General features: G+C 40.6%; 1 protein-coding gene across 1 annotated transcript in view; it reads left to right on the top strand.

Moving 5' to 3' along the window:
• The window catches only part of FAT4 (FAT atypical cadherin 4), a 177,223-nt gene that overhangs the window by 103,512 nt on the left and 52,451 nt on the right, over positions 1-21,260 (top strand). Inside the window, exons 3-7 of the mRNA XM_014949819.1 lie at positions 3,364-3,495; positions 7,659-7,920; positions 9,907-10,257; positions 14,551-15,473; positions 16,228-16,402. Coding sequence (XP_014805305.1) covers positions 3,364-3,495; positions 7,659-7,920; positions 9,907-10,257; positions 14,551-15,473; positions 16,228-16,402 — 1,843 coding nt within the window. The remainder of the gene's footprint in view (positions 1-3,363; positions 3,496-7,658; positions 7,921-9,906; positions 10,258-14,550; positions 15,474-16,227; positions 16,403-21,260) is intronic.

The raw sequence follows: 21,260 nt of genomic DNA, 5'->3' as shown, positions 1-21,260 counted from the left end.
AAATCTTCCAGTGCCCCATGGCAATGAAAGACTTTGTGGTTGTCCTGTGAGCATCTCCCTGGGGCTGAAACTTCTAAAATAATTTTAAAGTGATATTAATTTTTGAACTCCTAAATAGAAAACTGGACATTCAGTTTACACCTGAACTCATTCAGGATATATACTTTCTTAAATAAGGCCCTTGGCAAAAAACTTAATGGACTCTTTTGTTTGGGGGAAAATGTGAAGATGTTTCTCAAGTCTTTCTCAGATATTTATTATATGAGTGAAATTTCTGCAAATGGGCACATCCCAGGATCTCACTCCTTAGGTTTGCGGTGCTGTGTATAAGTTGAATAAGTTACAGCAGAAGTAAAAAGATAGCTTTACACAGAGCTGCTAATGAGACTTAACCAACAATGAATTATAAAGCAATATGCATTATTTAAGCCCTGTGGATTAACAGTAAATAATGGTGTAAATGCTCTTTTAAAAATATTGCAGTCTCTGAAAATTTCTTTTCCTTTTTATTTTTCCACCACCTAAAGCACGCCTTCAGTATAAAATACAGTGTCTTTGTTTACTCATGAGCTGATTTTTCAGGATAAAATTACTTCCTCTATTATTATTATCTTTTTTTTTTCAGTTCTCCAGAATCTGACTTTATAATTAATTTATTTTGTCCCACAGTCCTTAGCCATCTGTATTCTTCGATTCTGACTATTTAACATGATGCAAGCTGTAGGCAATGCACAGCTCCTAACCCAAAACCCCAGAAGTTGTCATATATTTTTCATATGATTTTTACAAAGGGCAATCTCTCATCGTGAAAATGGGTTCTGGTGGTGAAATGTCACCTGCAGCTGAAACATTAGCTGTGCATGACATATAGGGTATGAATAAATAAATTGCAGAGCTGCGCAGCTGCTTTTACCTTGAAACTATATCTGGGGAAACGCTATACTTGGAGCAGGAGAGCATACATCGTGTGCTGTGCCAGTTTAGGGGACAGGATGGCAAGAATTCTTGGCAAGAATGGCTGGCAAAATCCTTCGTCTGTCATTTCTACTGCGTTTCTCCTGTTTCTGCGATAAATTGTCACCCAGATGCAGCAGCAGTTGCCATGAAAACCCACATGGGCTGTTTTATTCCCTGAAAGTTTGCGTCTGGTTAGTTAGTTGTTGAATCGTTGCTCGTGATGCTTCTTGTGTTTCTGTTGTCAGGGATTTAAATTTGATGATAAAACCTCCTGGGTTAATCTGTCTTAGGCCATGAAGTGGTTTGTGTACCGTTTGTGAATGGTCAAAGTAATTCAATATGGTATAAATAAATAATGGCCTTCTATAAAAGGCCATATAAGGTCTATAGGATCAGTGATTTGTCTGCACTTCTAGCAGATATATTTATAAGATTAATGTAATATTTCCTCTGTTTTTAAAGACACTTCAGTTCTCTTTAATGCTATGGAAAAGTTCTGGCAGGCTGGACAGTAACAGTAATTTACTGTGGGCATAAATACCAAACACAAACATTTAAAAAAACATATATTGAAGTAAAAAGCTTGCTTACTTGATGTGACTGAGGATGGCTTAGATCCCCAGTGGAAGGTGTCTCCCTGTGTGGTGTATATACTGACCAGAGAGCATTGTAGCCATAGTGTTCATAATGGTCTAGGTCTCTCCACCCTCGGAAGAAATCCTGTTGGAGAAAAAATGCTTATCAGGGAAACAGCTGAGCTTCTTTCAGCCTTCGCTGCCGCAGAAACATCCTCTGAGGCAGAAGAGATGGGTGTCTTAGGATCAAGTATACTCTCTGAGTTATGCCTACCACAATTTATATTTTTATTTTTTTATTGATGAAGGACAGCAGCACGACACACCAAATCTGTTCTGTCACAAGGTCTAGCGCTGGTGGAAATGTTAGGCTTTCTGGAACAGTTGCCTGTGGGAGGACAGAAAGATGGAGTGTCCTTCAGGATGTGGTCTTAGGAAGCCCACAGTGGACTGATGACCATCAGGTGCAGCCACTGAGAGCTCGGGGAACGACACGCAAGTGAGCTCAGGTGACTGGGTTGTTCTGTGGGGACGGCCGAGCCTCTGCCACTAAGGTGCTTATCTTTGAGACCATCCTGGTGATCAAGTCACAATGGCTTGGCAGTTGGTTGTCAGTATGAGAACAGAATTAAAAAAGATGTTATGGCAGGTGACTGGAAATAGTAGAAATTGTAGATTTCAGATCACCAGAGACACCTGCATTGATTATATCCAGAGCAGCCTTACCTGTGCATTTTCAGCTAAGTGCAGGGAGATCCCTTGTGGATAACGGCCTGGCAGGTACTGTAGTGTATATAATATCTTATCTGTCAATCTACGTATCTTCTTTAAGTCATCCATACCTTTGCCTCCTTTCTTGTGCAACAGCCCTATCTACCTTTCTCTGTTCCGTGACGAGCAATAAAAACAGGCTTTCTTCAGCTACTCAGTTTTCTTGAGAGCGTGTCTTCAGAGTTTGGTGGCCATTTAATATTTTGGGTCCAAAACAAGCCTTTTTTTTCCTCGATGAATGTAAACCAGCTGTGTCCTCTCTTTCTGTTTTTGGAATATTCCATGCCATACCCAGCAACAAGAGAAAACAGAGCTCTGCAGCTTTTTGAGTTAGCATCAGCAGGGCAGCAATCTTGCTTATCAAAAACTAGGAATAAATAAAACACAACAACCTTTCAGGAACTACCATTGCTACTTGGAAAAGCATGCAAATATCACATGTAAAAAGAACATTGGCTTAGGTGTGTATAGGCAAGAAGAGTAGATGCTAGTGCGTGCTTCTAAAGTAACGTTTATGTTTGCAATTAGAGGAGAGCTTTGAGAGAGAGGAAAAACAGATTATTTTTTAAAAAAATATAAAGTGCAAGGGTGTTTTTTCCTCCCTCAGAACGGAGAGTTGCCAATATATAAACATTTCAGAGAGAATTTTACACCACCTCATCTTTATGTCAGACAGCATTTAATGGTTGAATGATCTCCTGCCCCAGGACTTGGCAGCTATCCTCCAGGGGCCGACTTTGAGGATTACAATGACAGTCTATCAGTGGATCTTTTCCAATATAAACTAGACCAGGACCATTTAAAATCAGTTGCTATCAACAAGTCAAATTAACTTTATTTATGTTAGAGGCTTTCCTATGAGTATTTTATAACAATGTGGAATTTTAATATCCGGAGGGGCTTTTCCTGTTGTTGGTATGATTTGGGAATGTTCTAATTCATGTGATTAAGAACAATTTACCTGATTTCTTTCAAAGTTATGTGATTTGTAGCATTCACGTCCAATCAGCGTCTAACTCGCAGTGCTCACACAACTTTTTCCGATTTCTACTTTTTACAGGTGGAAATAACACTTCAGGATATCAATGACAACCCACCAGTATTCCCCACAGATATGCTTGATCTAACTGTAGAAGAGAATATAGGAGATGGATCTAAAATTCTGCAGCTGACAGCCATGGATGCTGATGAGGTAGGAGCATGGTTTTGTATTTGAATATCTATACTAAAAATGCTATTCTGGAAATATGTGTTTTTACCTTCGTGAGAGCTTGGCCTTGGGAGTCATTGCGGTCATACTTTAAATTGTGCTTGGCCCATTCACAAAATTTTGTTTGGTGTCACGGAGTCACATAGAGGCAAAACCAGCAAGTAAGACGAATACTCTGTCACTTGAAGGCTGCTCACTGGTTTGTGTATAGTGAGTTCATATTTCCCTAACATCTCTTTCTGAGCGTTTCCACTAATAGCAAAAAATGTCCCACGTTTTTGATTTGGTTTTAGATGATCTTCTTGTTATCAGTCTCATCATACACCATACTCACTGACTTGGTGAAGGTGCTGGACCACCCAGCTTCTGGTAAAGCTTTTTTGACATTCAGTTGAAGACCATAGCTTGAGCTCTAAACTGACTTTGATACAGAGATGTTGTAGTTGTAGAGCTCAATTTCAAGGTGTGCAATAAAATTAACATGAGAGGAGCCTCAGAGAACAAGAAAACTATTTATAATAATAGAATCATAGAAAGGTTTGGGTTGGAAGGGACCTTAAGATCATCTTGTTCCAACCCCTACCTACTATGGACAGGGACACCTTTACTAGACCAGGTTGGTCAAAGCCCCACCCATAACACCTGCTCACCCTTTGACTAGAACTACTTAATATCAATATTATCCTTTCCTACAGGAATTTTTATTTGACCAAAAAGAAGGGAAAAGAGATAATGCTAAAATACATGCTCTGTACATCAACTGGTTTGAGAAATAGTTTTTCCCACTTAGATTCATTGCTGTGAGGACACTACAACTAAGGAGTTGTTAAGAGACTAGCAAAAGCCCTTAAGCAACTGATATTAAACAACTGGCCAGTCAGCTTAGCAAGGGATATTCTAGTCTTGTTATGTATGTCAGGCAAATAATCCACATACAATTTGATATATTAATTTCTTTTGGAAAGTAAGTTATGAGAATGTTAATCATATTGTTCTGTTCACTTGAACTGATTCTTTCCACTGGGGAAAGGCCTAAAGAGTCAATATAAGCATGCAAAGAAGTTTGTATGGTCATTAAAATATAGGATTACACTTGACAACAACGAGCAATTCTTACATTCAAATACTAAGGTAATTCAACCCCCTCAAGAGAATTTTATTTCTGGTCTTTTTTGTGTTAGCTTGGTTAGTTGTCCTGTGATTGTTAATTGATGTACTTAATCTCACTACTGCATGGGGAACCACTGGAACACCCTCAGGAGTGGTCCGAATGTGATTATGAACTTTTTGTTCTTTATTTTCTGGGAGCACCCTGACATACAGAGAAAAAATTGGATTTTTGGAAAGGTGCATATCTGCAACGGAAATTATAGCTGTTTGTCTTCAGACCTGGGAGAAGTAAATACTGAACTACCACTGTAGGAGGGTAATAGGGCACACAGATATCTAAGATTTCAGCAATATGTTATGATCCAGCCCCTTTTTGACCATTCCGAAACTGCACGTAATATGCTACCCATTCTGAAGCGCTCCATCCAGTGGGAATTGATTTGCTACCTTAGACAGAAATCAGTCAATCCTTTAATAAAAAGGGATGATTTCAATTTCCCTAACAGAACATTTGTAACTCAACCCCTTTATGATGAGTCCAAGGTTTTTTAGCAATGTTATTTAGGGTCAAGATACTTAACTCTCCCCTCCCTGCCTTTGAAGTTGAGGGAACAATGAACGCTCCTTGTTTTTCATATTAGATTCCTGTGACATTACACTTTTCTGGCTTCTTTCTTTGCACTTGCAACCCATGTACACAGCTCAGCAAAACAGCTTGCTGTCTTTGCTACATGCACAGGTGCTTTCAGTATCAAAGTTTTAGCTTCAAAAGGGTGACAGAACCCTTAAAACTCATAGCTGAGTCGTGTAGAAGAACCCCTCACAAATACTTTTAAATGGTGGTTTGAAGGTAGTCAATTTCAAAACTTTGTCTGTTATAATAAGGACATCGTAGAGATCTGAGAAAAGGTGTAAAGATACTCTTCTCTGGGTGCTAAGTGGTACCAAAGGCTTTAATAATTACAACAGCTTCTGGCACTTTGCAGCTATTTAAAGTCAGTTATTGAAGTGAAGTTTCTATATAGCTTTTTAATAGTTTTACATATCAGTTATTTTGGTTTCCTTCTCACCTAACTCACCCAAAGTTACTACTTTGATGAGACCAGTATGACGTGTGGCTGCGGTGCTGGCTAGTCAAACAAGCAGTAAAGAATGGGGTCACCTCTGAGATCTGAAATCCTCATCGGATGTTTTTTGCCCAGCTGGACAATTGGAGGAAGGCGTGTGATGTCCCCCAGGTACACCTGAGCACACAGACGCTGTGTCCGCTGAACCACTGCGTGCAGCTCTTCGGGGCTGCGCACCTGCAGAACCTTGTTTGCTTTCTAAATTTCATTTTATCAGTTAGCTCAGTCCAACTCTTTGAAACAACCCTCCGGAGAAAAAGCTTGGCACAAGGCAGTCTCATAAGGTCAGGTGGCTAATGCTTGTCTCTCATCTCACAAAAATAGGAGCAGGTTTTTATCTCTGTCAATTTGCTTTTTTAGGCAAGAGTGCTTGAAACAGCTATAGGATTTCTTTCTCCCTCATCCCTTTGATCTGTTGTTCACCGCAGAAGTGCCACTCGCGTGCCAGCGGCAGGTTTCAGCTCTGAAACCTGGGCTCTTGCCTGGCACAAGGGGAGGGCATGGTAAATACCTGCCTGCCCACCGGGCATAGTCAGCACATGGGATATAGGTACATGTATCCGATGTTGGAGGTTACCAAACCTCCAGTGCCCTTAAGCCTGTCTTGGAAAAAGAAGGAGGTGACCCCAAGATCTTAGGTCTCAGATTTAAGGGGAAACAGGAAATTTTCCCTTAAAGACCAATGTCTGTCTGCTAAGAAGCAAAATTTATAGCTGAGTATGGCTTTTGGGGGAAATGTGACCCAAGCTGGCACTGGGCGCTTATATCCAGCCACATACATCCCCTGGACCACCCTCTGGGTGCAGCATCCTGCTGCACAACCCGTCCCCAGGAGGCAGATGGAAAAAGAGCTCAGGTAGCATGCCTTTTTTAGGAAACCTTAGTGCTCCTCAGAGCTAAGACTCGTGAGGCATATTAATTTTCTTGTTAATAGTCAATGATACAGACGGGATGCAGGTGACTTCTCTCAGTGTTTGTGACAGGGCAGGGCTGAGGCAAAATGCACTGTGTCAATATTTTTTGAATGGTAGTTTCCGTTATTTTTTTTCCTAAGTCTTAATTTCGACCATTAAGGGGAAAAAAACCAAAAAAGCTGATCATTTTTCTATGTGACATTACTTTTCCTTAATTTTCCTTTTAACCAAAATGCTCAAAGCCCATATGAATTTTTTTTTTCCAAGGACAAATGAGATGCTTTGTTTGACCCAAAAGCAAATGCTTTTGACTTCCAGCACAATCCAAGAGAACAGAACTTTGATTTTAATGACACATGATTTGTCACTTTGGGGCTCTTCATTTACAGGGATAAATGTATTTCCATGCAGAAACTGGCCTTTGAGGGGGCTGCTGTGAGCACAGCTCCTGTGAGTCTCTCCTGACCAGGAGCTTCAGCTCTTGCCATGTCTGCTGGCTGATGGAGCTGCCACGTGGCCACCTCTGGTCCTCTGCCCTTGCATCCCTCCCTCTCCTCCTCCCTCCATCCCATCTCCAGAGCTGATCCCACTGGCAGGGGTTTAATTTAACCTTTGAACATAAACCAAGAGGAATAAACACTGATCCATGTTAAGAGGGAAGATGTTACACTGCTTGGTGATTCTGGCTTGAAATTAAAACAGGTATCAGCTTTGCGGTATTGACTGGATGTGATCCTTTTATGTGAACAATGAAGCAAAAAGTCTCTGGATAATCTCATCATGTCATATCTCATAAACAAATACTGTGTGTGTGTGTTTATGTCTTTACTGGGGGACTGAGGCAGGGACTGGGCAGGAGGACTGTTTATTAAAGGAAACTGTTCTGAAAAATATTCGCCAATTGCAGTTACTGGAACGATTCTTGTCTTACTGAAAATTATGATGTGGTTTTCCTGGCAAATAACTTGATTTGACCACTTCTGTTTGTACTTAGGGAGCCAATGCCCTCGTCACATACACTATTATCAGCGGTGCGGATGATAGCTTCCACATTGACCCTGAGTCAGGAGACCTGATAGCCACCAAGCGCCTGGACCGGGAGCGCCGCTCCAAGTACTCCTTGCTGGTTCGTGCTGATGATGGCCTGCAGTCCTCAGACATGAGAATAAACATCACTGTTAGCGATGTTAATGACCATATCCCCAAATTCTCTAAGCCGGTGTATTCCTTTGACATCCCAGAAGATGCCACTCCAGGTAAATAGGAAATGCCCCAAAATTGCCTGATTTTTCTCTTTTCGTCAATCCACAGGGACTTGATGCGGAGAGGTTAGGAGACCTGTCTGATTTGTCCAGGAGACAGAAGATGCTGAAGGCATCTATTGAATGTGGTAGAGAAATAGAGGGAATACACCGATTCCTTAATAATAATCCTACATGTGCTCAGTTACTAACCCTCGCATTGTATTTCCTTGATTGTATCTCTGACTCCTGTTTTTGACAAGGATTTTGTATAAAATCTAACCTTTAGATAATTAATTCTGTCTCCTAAATATGATCTCTGACCTCTTAAGTTGTTATTTTCTTCTTTTAAAGAAGAAAATATGCAAGAGCGTTTTGATGTTTAAAAGTTAGGTCATAAGCCAGAAAATATTTAGACCGAGAAAAAAAAAGTTCTCAAAAATTGTGCTGTATTATATGACTCCAGATGAGAAATTAATATTACTTGCAATAAAAAGTTTCCAATATTTTATACAGACTGCTAGTATAAAAGCAGTATCTGCCAGTATTAATAACTGAAACATCTTAAAAGCTTGTTCTAAAACATGAATAAACAGAGAAGATGCAAATGACATGGTGATAGCTTTCAAGCTTTTACTACGGCTTTGACTTACAACCATGGGAGGCTCAGCTTGGGGCAACCAAGGTTACCCCATGCCTCCAAGTTGTGTACTGTATCCCACAGTCACAGTCCCCAAATTGAGTGGTGTTTTGCGTTAAAGGATTGCAGTGCAATCAGCTGCGCCTCAGGACTCTGATCTGGAAGTAATCGAGACGTCTGTGTAGCACAGGGTGGTTTGGTCGCTCATCACAGAATCATAGAATGGTTTGGGTTGGAAGGGACCTTAAAGATCATCTAGTTCCAACCCCCCTGCCATGGGCAGGGACATCTCCCACTAGACCAGGATGCCCAGCTATGCTCTTCTCCCTTATTACTTAGAGTCCTGAGGCTTGGTCTGTTTTAGCAGGAATAACCTTGGAAATGGCGAGCATAATTCCTTCCACGTTAAGATGAGGCTTCTCTCTTTAATCATTTCTGGGGTGTACACTTGTGCCTTACACACAGCTCAGCAGCGTTGGATGCCAAAGGGAGGAGCAGGCTGATTTTATACCTGAAGTGTGTCTGTAAAAGATCCCAGCATATTCAGCTGGGTTAAAGGAAGCTGTAGCACTGTTCTTCATTCTGCTGATAAGCAGTTTTCTTTGTCACTTTGCACGAAAATAGTTCACTGTGCTGGCAATGCATGTCATTCATCTGGTTCCATGGAAAAGAAATTAAATTATTTATTTTCTTGGAAATGAGCTGATTTTAATTAAAATTAGTGTTTGAAATACTAAAAAGTGACAATTAATTCCCAAACTTCAGTAAGATAGGGCAGTCATGTGAACGCAGTATGCAGAAATGAAAACAATGGCTCAGATTCACAAGGAGTTGGATTTCAAAAAACAGTGAAGAACGGACCCGTATAAGGTTTCTAGTTTTCTAACCGCAGTTACCCTGCAAAGGCACTTTTTCCAAAAGTAGAGCTGGGATGTTTGGTATGCACTGACATTTCAGTTTCTGCATTTAGAAAGAAATCTCTAGAAGATTTCAGAACTTGTATTTGTCTGTGGGTCCTTTGAGTCATAGAAAGAAAATACCTAGCAAAAAAAGGTATTTTTGCCCCAGTTGATGTCTAATCTGGACATGTTACAGCTTAAAGATAAAACCAAATATTCCTGGCCATTTCTTGGGGGTTTTTGGTAGCCCTGTAAAATAGACATCATACTGATTCCTGTTCCTTTCAGCTTTGAAAACCCTTTCATAGTAGTTTGCCATGCAGTATTGAGGCTTGAATTTCTGCTGGAGGATACCTTTTATTCTACAGAGCTGCTTGATGGTGCTGTGTAGCCATCAGCCGCTCTGACCACGCCAGTCAGCTGCCTTTTGCCAGTGACTGATTTTGCTGTCGTGCTGTGCAGGTTCTTTAGTGGCAGCCATTCTGGCCACTGATGACGACTCCGGCATCAACGGGGAAATCACATACACCGTAAGTGAAGATGATGAAGAGGGAATCTTCTTCCTCAACCCCGTTACCGGAGTCTTCAACCTGACTCGCGCACTGGACTACGAAGCCCAGCAGTATTACATTCTCACGGTCCGTGCAGAAGATGGGGGAGGCCAATTTACTGCCATCAGAGTGTACTTCAACATACTGGACATCAACGATAACCCACCAGTGTTCAGCATGACTTCATACAGCACGTCTTTGATGGAGAACCTCTCTCCAGGATCCGCTATCCTCAACTTCAGCGTCACTGATGCGGATGATGGTAGGCCTCATAGTCTGTGTGCCTGATGATAAATACATATTTCACTTTAGCAGTATTTTAAAAGACCTAGTAGAAAGCGCAAATTAGAGCTATCCTCAGGATGCAACCATATGCTTAAATTGACTGCATGCTGCATAAGTAGAAGTTATTTTTCCCATATTTCACATTAGGTTTAAGCAGGTGGTTTATTCCTTATCTTTATTTGTGATAAATTAAAAAATAAAGTCAAATACTGCTTTTAACTGCTGTTATGGAAATGAGTTGCAGAGCTGTGTTTTCCCAGAGTGTGTTACAGCAGTTGAATGCCATGATTTCTCCCCTGGTGCATAGGTTGAACATTTAAATAAGACCAAAGTATTCTTTCAGGTTGGTTTGTGTTTGTTGTTTTTTTTTTTTTCTTAAAGTTTATAATTTATTCTAAGTAAGGTTCTTGCAATATGAAATGTCATCTGCAATCATCTTAAATGCAGTGTAACTTTTAAGTTTATCATTAAGAGAATTGTGATCTATGGGGTATTGATAGTGGCGGTTAAAAAACTGATTAAAAGAGATTATGGGAAAATTTCTCATTACAATAAGATTTAATCTTGGGATTATTTATGTCATCTAGAAGGTGTTAATGTGCTGGAGTGTAAAAGACACAATCTTTATAGCTTGCTTAACTATTTTGCCATACAAAAAGTCCAAGCAAGCATAATTATAGAATATGGCCATAAAACACATAAAAAATCCTTGCATAGCGTACTGCACTTTGTTATGTGTCCACAGATACTAGTCAGTGTGATTTAATAGAAAATTATTCATAACAGTCGTAGTGACTTTAGAGGTGAAGGTTATTTTTGTGACATGTTGAGCAACCTTGTCTCCTCTCAACTTGACACTGGCTCAGCAAAGCCCATAGAAATGTCTCGGACTGAAATGTGCGCTTCAAGCGCAAAGCACCTACATGCTTGGAGGAATCCCAGTTTATGCACATAAAACAACTGAGCCGATCAAGATTATTCAGTAAAATGGTTTTTCCTCAGGAAATGCTGAGTTGTAGAACTCAAACATTTTTGTGGGAACATAAATTTTGTGCTGATGGATAGAACTTTCCATGGTAAAATTGTGCAACTGGTTTTGAGATCAAACTCAGTGAGCGAGAAGAGATTCCATGAGATAAGCCAACAAGTCAGAAATTATAACTTGGTGATATTGGCTGTTCTTGCATGGATCTCTCTTTCACCACTCTTGTTAAAGCTTTTATGTAAACTAACTATAAGTTGGAGGAGGAACTTGAGCTTGCATCATGCATATCCAGAGAAGGTAGTGTTCCTTCAGACCTGTAGATAAATGGGTTGAGTCTAATCCTCTTTTATTTCTTATTTTCCTGTTAGGAGTACAATGCTTGGTTTCAAATCTTTTTGGAAGTTAATTTCACTTAACCATTATGGGTCTATTTTCCTTTTCTCTTGCACCTCATACATTAATTTCCATCTGCGCGCAGTGAACGTGAACTATATCATAGCACTGACATATCATTTTACATTCATCATGCACTCAGTTATCAAGGAAGCAAATGAGTATTTGAGGAGCAGTGCAATGAAAAGTCAGATATCTTGCATTTTATATTTTCTGGCAGACTTACTTTTCTAACAGGCTGGATTTAAAATTAATAGGGCAGAAATTCCCAGGACGTGCCAGGTTGAGTTCCCCCCTAGGACTGTAACTTCAGCAAATGTTATGATCTATTGGTGTTTCTGTTTCAAGCCCAAACTTGTTATTCTGTGTTGTCTTATATTTATCTAGAGTACAGAAATAGCTACTGCTATACTTCTTTCCAAGTGGCTCACAGACAATGCATTCAATGCACACAAATATCATTTTGTTGCTTATTTATGTTATATGATCCCATAGTTTGAAGGAGCTCTGAAAAGGCATTGTTTTATAATGAGATATGCCTGTTGTTTTAGGATAAACACTGATAAAAGACAAAAAAGTGGTGATAGTGAAACTGCTCCGTTTCATTTTCTTGCTCAACACACCCCTTGGGAAACAGTAGCTGTTTATTTCAGCTTGGGCAGTTTCATATACAGATGCATAGTAAATATCAGCTACAGCTCTTGGTTATTTACAGAGCAATAAGGAACTCAGTTTCCTTAAACACACTCATTTTGAGATTCAGATTTTAATTTTTTCCGCATGGAATTAACCGGGAAAACTTCAGAGCAAAGCACACACTTGTCTGTTTGTTAAAAAGTGTGTAGCAAGGTATTCCTCCAGGCAAAAAGCAGCGGGATTTCCCAGTTATACTCTCCAGGTATTTACAGAATGGAAGTCAGGGAGGGGAGTAGGATATTTTTTTGTCTCATTGGTAAAAAGTAAAAATAGAAATAGACCCTTAAAGAGCATCATCGTGAAATTGTTGGCTCCATGTCTGAGCTCTCACTTAAAGTTTTATCAGATTAGACCTCAGATTAAATAACCTCAAAACTCAGCAAGGAGGATGCCCCTGCATTCTCCCTAAGAAAAGCCCAGCTCCAAACCTGGAGAGGGGATGGAGATACCAGCCCCAAAATACCAGCTTGGCATGCTGTGATTAAAAAAAGAATAGTTCATTAAGTGGCAGTCCTGGCTCCACTGGTATTTAGGCAACTCTCCTTCTGCTTCACAGTTTAATTTATATAAGCATTAGTAGCATCAAAACCTATGAGAATACAGGAGAAGGAATGAAAGGAGATGAGAAAAAGAAGAAAAAGCAGTAAATTTTGTAGGAACAAGCACCACCACAAAACACTGGGGAAAAGAAGAGAGTATTTTTAAAGTAATTTTCTTTTGTAGGATCTAATTCCTACCCATCTCCAAAGTCAAGTAACAAAGATCTTGAATTGCCAGAAAACACTGAAATCAAAGACTTTCATCTGTATAATTAGTCATTTGAAAATACAGCTGAACAAAAAATAGACTAGCATTAAACTTTCACAGTGCTTCACTTGATCAAAGTAATGTAGAAACGCTAATATCTTGGCACATAAATGTATTAATTTCTTTAATTACTTGAAAATAATTTTTTTCTTTCATGTTTGGTTCTATTTATTTTATAATTAAGTTCCTACAAGAGAAGAAGAGAGAAGGAAAGATGCCAATTAGAGTAGCCGCTGGGGGAAAGACAAGACTAGAGTTCCCATCTGAGAATAATCAACAGCAGAGATTAATAAATCTAATACAGGAATAATTTTATTAAAAAAGCAATTCAGAGGGAAAAGGGCTTCTGACTAAAAATGACAAAATGCACAGCAAAGTTATCAGCTACCTAAGCAGACAGGTTGGTTTCTTTGCATGAAAAAGCGAGTTTGAGGGATAAATTAGCAGTGAATGGTCTGTTAATCTACTAATCCTAAATCACAGTCTTTATGACCCAAAACAGGAAAACAGAATTATCAAAATGAATTAAAATAAGAGTAAGATATTAAGATACGTGTCTATGAAAGAAGACTCATTTCTATCAGGCGGTCCCAAAAATTAGTTGTTTAGAGTGGACTCTGGAGTTGAAGCGGTAACATACTTTTGTTTCCTGTGTGGCGTATTTAAGGTCATTCCGCAGCCTTGTCAAGATTCAGAACGCATTTCCCTTACCAGAATTATAAATCTCTCCCTTGACCATAATTGCCGGTTACGTTTCGATCATAAGATGAGGGCTGTTCATCTGATATTTTGGAATTCCATGCCATATATGGGAAGCATACCTCTGCCCAGTATTCACTCTTGGCTTGCTCCAGCTAGGCTTGGGAGTTTCTGGTTGTGGCTTTTTTTAATTGGGTGCAAGAATTCATGAAATAATTACGTTAATAATAATAATGTTGCTTAGTTGAAGTGGGGAGAACGGAGGAAAACAGCTGTTCAGTGAGCAGCAGAACTATTGAGTCTTAGTTTCTGAAGGAAAACCCTTCAAAACCTTCATCCCTAACCATTATAGATGGGGAAAAATTACGCAGGTTGCCACTGCGCCGCTCCTGCTGAATGAGATGCAGGGACGAGCTCTGCCGGCTGTTCCCTCTGCGGCTGCTCCAATTAACATCCTTCCCTCTCTCTCTCTTCGACTCTTGTCAGAAAATAATTATTTCAAAGGCTTCTGCTCCACTGTGAAATTTCGGTGAAATTAGCTGATGGGTTCAAAAATGGTGAGGAGGAGGCTGAACAGGCAGCACTGATTGTACGGCCCTCATTTCTGTAGGAAATGAGGCCAGAAACATTTAAATCTAGGTCAGTGGGATGAGGTCACGTTCTCTACCTTTCTTCTCCCCACCCCACCAGGCTCCAACTCCCAGCTCTCCTTCAGCATCGCGTCCGGGGACAGCGCGGGGCAGTTCGGCATCGACAACAGCGGGGTGCTGAGCATCAGGCAGCCCTTGGACCGGGAAAGCCAGTCCTTCTACAGCCTCGTCGTGCAAGTCCACGACATGGCCCCTCTCCCGGCCTCCAGGTACACCAGCACAGCCCAAGTTTCAATTATTCTGCTGGACGTGAACGACAGCCCTCCCAGCTTTATCTCCCCGAAGCTGACTTACGTCCCGGAGAACACCCCCATAGATACGGTTGTGTTCAAAGCGCAGGCGACCGATCCCGACAGTGGCCCCAACAGCTACATCGAGTACAGCCTGCTCCGGGCCCTGGGGAACAAGTTCAGCATCGGCACTATTGATGGGGAGGTGAGGCTCACCGGGGAGCTGGACAGAGAATCTGTGTCCAACTACACCTTGACCGTGGTAGCCACAGACAAGGGCCAACCGTCCCTCTCTTCGTCTACGGATGTGGTGGTGATAGTCCTGGACATTAATGACAATAACCCGCTTTTTGCCCAAAAGCTTTATAAAGTAGAGGTGGGGGAAAATACTTTGACAGGGACGGATTTAATCCAAGTGTTTGCAACAGATGGAGATGAAGGTACCAACGGACAGGTCCGCTATGCCATCGTAAGCGGAGATGCCAATAATGAGTTTCGGATCGATTCTGTGACGGGGGTGATAACAGTTGCCAAGCCTTTGGACAGAGAGAAAAAGGCCTCCTATACACTCACCGTTCAGTCGGCCGACCGCGGGAGCAGCCCAAGGACCGACACCACGACAGTCAGTATTATTCTGAAGGATGTCAATGATTACATTCCCACATTTGAACTTTCTCCCTACTCTGTGAATGTCCCTGAGAATTTGGAGACGCTCCCGAAAGTTATTCTTCAGGTGAGTATATTCAGCAAATACATATGTATTTCCTAGAATTATTCTCATGCCTCAGTATATGGTATTAATGTATAGTGTCATTCCTCCAAAAGTCAAAAGGTGCAAGACAATTGAGAAGTTGCCTCTTGACCGTAATCTAACATGCAGTGACTGTTGGCTTGTTTTCCTTTTTGTTTGTTTGAGTGGGGGCTATTTTTCCTTGTTTTTTACCAAAAGTTTATATCATGCTTTGGAGTTTTGTTTGCATTTTCCCTACCCATCTTCCCACCTACACTGGAGCTTTAAGAGTTTGCTCTATCTCTCATCTCAATCTCAACTTTAATGCAACAAATCTCTCAGTCTGATCATCGCCTACACGGTATGAAGCACTGTGCCATACACTGAAAGAGCCCTGAATGGATCCAGGACACGCAATGCTTGTTTGGGTGCAGAGCTCAGCCTGTGCTAGATCATCTGTGATTTTCACTAAGCCACAAAACTGTATTTATGTATTTACTCTATTTATGCATAAGAAAAATAAGTAATCAACTATTTAATATTTTCAAACTGGGCTTTTAAGTCCATCACCACTGTGTTAAATCATTTTTACAATTGCAGCTAATTTGTAATAGCCCTTAAAGCATTTAGATCAAGTCAGTCCATTAATTTGGATCATTGTCATAGACGGTATTTCCTCTCTCCCAATAAAATTTTACAGACCCTGCACTCATCAGTTCTTGATGTTTCTTCTCACGTGTTTGCTTTGCTTTTGTAGGTTGTAGCAAGAGATGATGATCAAGGCCTAAACAGCAAGCTTACTTACGTGCTGGTGGCTGGAAATGAAGAAGGAGCCTTCACTCTCTCAGCCAGCGGGGAGCTGTGCTTGGTGCAGAGCCTGGACCGGGAGAAAAAGGAGCAGTACCTACTACTGATCACAGCTGCTGATGCAGGTAAAGCAGATGGGCAGTCTCTTCTGGTCCAATCTCGTTGTCGCTTGAAAACATTTTATTCTGGATAGAAGAGAAATATCTTTATGATGGTTCAAAACCTTAGTGGATGGAGATTGGTACCCAAGCTTCAGTTTAGATCTCTGTGGAGGACTTTCCTGATATCAAAGGGAGTTCGGTTCTGGAAATGAGGATTTTATCCTTTATCCTTCTTATGTCTAGTCATGTGATATTAGTAGGACTCACTACTGCAATAGTAAGTGGTCCTGCCAAGGTCATAAGAGCCTCATGCACGGCAATAAAAAACTAATATTAATGGCAGTAAAACCCAATATAATGTTGTTAGCAGATATGTGCAGACAGGTTAAGTCAATGGCCAGAAAACAGCTGTGGACTACTCAGTTAATCTTACCAAAACCTTATCCCTGAAAAGTAATGACAATTTACATTTCAACATTTTAATTTTCCACTTTGCTCAGCATCCAGTCAAATGTTTGCTCCAGAATCCCAAATGTATTCCAAGTTCCCTCAGTTTAAAACAGGACATGAATTCTTGTTATGAAGATTAATTACACTTTTACTTGAGGTGTCCAAGCACAAAATTTTGGTTTCAGATTTTGGTATGAATATTAGTAACAACGACACCCTGCATCATATTCTGAACTGATCTCTGGTCCCCCACGGTCTGATGGATTTAATTTACTGCAGAATTGTTCTTACTTTCTAATAATAAAAATAGAAGCAAACCCAACTTGTTGACAAGTGGATACAATTTTGTTTTCTGCCATACTGTGTGCAATATCTTGTGTCAGTGACAATATCTATGGCTTATATTTTCCTATTGCAGCAGTGCTCAGGTATTTTGCAGTCTGAGCACAGCTGAAGCCACAAAACAGAATTTTAGGACTTGACGTATCATTTGTCTTGTTCTTTGGCTAGAGATACTGTATACTTTGTATTTTTTACACTGGCTTTCCATTACTCTATAGCCGCAAACTGCTCACTTGTGACTTGGACTTGCTTGGGCTTGAACATCCTTATGTTCCTTCAGAAGCTGAGGCTGGATATATAAGGGAAAGCAGATCCTTGGTGTCTGTTTACTCTCCCAGTCCCAGTGTCCCAGTGAGTAGGAGTCTGTTAGGACTGTACAGAACTTACTAGCTCTACATACAAAATACCCAAAGTCTGAACTGATAAGGGGTATCAAGCAGGCAACAATTATTGTCCTTCTCGGAAAAAGGAGAGGAGCAAGAAGTCAGTTGTATCCCATGCCTAGCACCATGTGTAAGCCAGAAGTCTGACAAGAGCACAATCTTTTCCTAGACTCTGGTTCCTAAAACATAGGAAATCCAGGAGATTTACCCAACCATTCCAAATGAAAATATTTATTTGTATTGGGAGATGTCTGAGTTTCAGATAATCCAGGGGAGACTTTAATACATGAAGGGTACACGGGGCCTTTGCCATAAGTGGCTGACAAGAACAGCAGCATGTTTCATTAGTTCCCGTGTTTCAAACATGTAGATATCATGCTGATTAAACACTGCTTGAAGCTGGTTTTGAGGTATTTTTTGTTTGGTTGTGTTTGTGTTGTTTTTTTAATTTGCTGTGTTCTCATAAAGGTAACTCACAAGTTATTATTCGCTCCTATCAGTGTTAAAAGATCCTAGGAAAATTGTTCAGAAGCGAATGTTCAGTAGTATCTTTAAGCTATATTTAACTGTTCTACTATGTTTAAGTTTACAATCTCACTAATCCGCAGTTAGTGTGATTCGGTATAGTTTTCAACCAGCCTTGTGAATAGCGTTAGATAGTATCTTCCAATCAGACTGGAGACTTGCTCTAAATTCATGCCATCAAAGAATACATTTAAAACTATGTTAGCCATAATTTATCTAAACTAAAACATCACAGGAAAACGTCCAGCTTCTGTAGAAGTTAATGCCAAAACTTTACTTGATTTCATCGAAGCAGGATGTGGACTGTAGTCATAATAGATACTTAAGTATGTAATGTATTTAAAGTACTTTAAGAAATTCTAAGGGAACCCTGGTACATTTGAATTAGTTATTCTGAGTTCAAGCAGTCTAGATGGTGAAGTGCACTCTGGCATTTGTTGGAGACCTCTTAAAAAGCCATGTTTGTCACAATAATGGGCAACAAACGGACCAAGTTACAGACTCTGGGATTTCTGTCAACCTGCGTCTCAAATTTTATGTTACTATAAATTACATTATCACACATAGAATGCACATGTACTTCTGCAGACATTTGGCAGCTGAGAGAAAAAAAAAATTATGTGGGAGGAAGCCTTTCTAAAAGGGTTGCAGCTTATCAGAAGAAGAATGTTATTACTTTAAAATACACAAACAGTACTAAAGCTACCAGTATGGGTATGTGATGGATATCCAGGTGTTAACACACTGACCTTTGGTAGTCATTGTCTGCTTCGTTAAATCAGGTAGTTCAGGCTGTACTACCAGAAAAATGGCAATTATACAGCCTTGAAATGGGTGAGAAAGGTGGTTTGAGTAAGGTTTATAAAAAAGACTCTCACAGGCACGTCCAGCACTTTGCCTAATGTAGCTATTTCTTTGGAGTGTTTTAGGCTGTATGTGTTTGAGAATGCTGAGAAGGATTTTGCATAGACACAATTCAACCAAAAACACACACAAAACAGGTGGTGCTGCTCTGTAGGAAAGCAGTGCCTGCCAAAATGTTGAAGAAAGCAGACTTGTCTGAAATTATCCGCATCTGTACTATCTTTGAAAATAAATCAAGGGAAAGTATTATGCTTTGCACTTTGAGTTTGGCCTTTATTAGCTGTAATAAACAGTCTTTCAGATTGTCTTTAGCAGCCCAAGCAATGGTCTTGCCATATATGGTGCATCTTACTTAGGTGCTGCTTTTGGTTTTTTTACGGATAAAAATCACGGTAGTCATCCAGGTGCAGTTAACTCTGGAAATGTCTGGGTAGCACATGAAGGGCAAAACTCTGTCTGTCCGACCCGCTTCCCGTGTTTCTTAGGATCTGCATCTCAGTTTTTATAGGCTACACTGACTGGTTTAAAGCATTACAGCATGATATCCTGCTCCTATAGAATTCTGTGCCAGCTTTTCCCTTTCTTTCAAGGAAGCAGACACAATACATATTTAGAAACACCTTTAGACATAAGAACTGATGGATTCTCAACTTGCATTTGGCTGTCTTCTTGATCTCTATCTATATATAATCAAAGATTTCTTACTTTTCTTATGCTTATTATCACTTCTTCAGTTGTGACTGTGGTTCTTATAGTGTTGCCCTCACCTGTGTGTGGGGAAGTTGATGGAAGAAGAAGAATTTTTATTTTTTCGTTGCTCTAATCTAGAGGTGTCTGTCCAATGTATTGAAAACAATTGAGGGCCTCAGGAGGGGCAGCCGCTTTGGTAATGGCTGTTATTCCATCCCCAGTACCTTGTGAGGTTTATAGTGTGTATTTGCAGCCTGTACACTGAGTCTGTTTGCAGCAGGTGAAGGATTAGGACATCGTGAAGCAGCAGCCCATGTGAGAAGAGCTGTTGAGTTATTAAGAGTTGAGCTGCTCATAAGCATGCTGGGCAGGTCAGATGGGGACCGCTGGTGGGACCACATGCACCAGCGATGGAAATCCAGGCAGTTGTTGAAAAAATCTTTTTCCAAGCAAGAGCTCCCCTCAGGCCCGGAGAAGTCAGTCATGATATATGCATGGTCCTGGCTCTGGCCCAGCTATTCCTTGGCCTTGCCTGCTAATCCTCCACCCAGTCCTCAGGGTAGATCTTGGGTCGGCAGAGTCTTCCCTCTGCTCAGGGGTGGGGGAAAAAGCTGATAAAACATTTTCTGGTGCTTGGCTCAGTGATTTGTGGCCAGGCAGCCTGCTTCATGCCCAGTCTGCACAAAGGTTCTTGATTTCAACCTTGCTTTATCATCACTCTTCCCTCACTTTGGCACCCCCACCCTGCTCTGACTTCTGCTGGGTCTCAGCTACTCGACTGCCCCTCTAGGCAGCGGGGAGTTACACAAAGTGCCCATCGCTAGGAACATCCAGCATCTCCCAGAGCTGTGCACTTGTGGCTTTGCTCGAGAAATAAAACGTAATTCAACCCCAAAGTTCAGCCGTCCCAGTTTAGAGCCCCTCTTGCAGCACAGGCTGTAAGATCAGAATGGAGGAATTATAAATATAATGACAGGCAAAGTGATGGACTGTGGAATAACATGATAGTGTTTAGATAGCAGATGCTCCCCCAAAATGTCTGCTGACATAAGCGCCAAGAAACCTACATGCAACTATTTGACTATGTCTGTATGGGTCTGTTTCTACCACATAAATCATTTGTTTTGCTTCACTGTGCCCCTCTTCATGGCAAAATGGTTGGGAAAAGAGACTTTCTAAATTTTTTTTTTTCACCCCATCTGGTGGGGACGCAGCGCTGGGTAAACATTCAGTTCTGGCACCATGACAAGAACTGGTGCAGCTGCTTTTATCATCCCTGTCTTTAACTCTTTGAGAAATTTTCTGGAGCAAATGTTAGCATTCCAACAGTCCTCCTCCTTTTATTTATTGGTTGCAGGGATGTGGAGTAGCACATCTGGAAACCTGCTAGCTGCCCGGGACTACTGTTTAAATAAACTGCAACCACCATCTCTTGATTTGGTTGGTCAGAATGGTACATCGCCACAATAAAACCGAAGTCAAAATGTGATGTTTCTAATTAGAAGCTGTGTTCCTGTGGGATTTTTTTAATTGTTTTGTTTTGTTTTGTTTTTAATTACCTATTTCCTGATTTAGATAAATAGTTCTGCAAGAAATGAATCAGTGGACTGATTATTATATTTAGTTAG

Source organism: Calidris pugnax, unplaced genomic scaffold (assembly GCF_001431845.1).
Source record: "Calidris pugnax isolate Ruff unplaced genomic scaffold, ASM143184v1 scaffold42, whole genome shotgun sequence".
Taxonomy (NCBI): domain Eukaryota; kingdom Metazoa; phylum Chordata; class Aves; order Charadriiformes; family Scolopacidae; genus Calidris; species Calidris pugnax.
The sequence above is the reverse complement of the archived record's forward strand: the minus strand, read 5'-3'. Positions and strand labels throughout refer to the sequence as shown.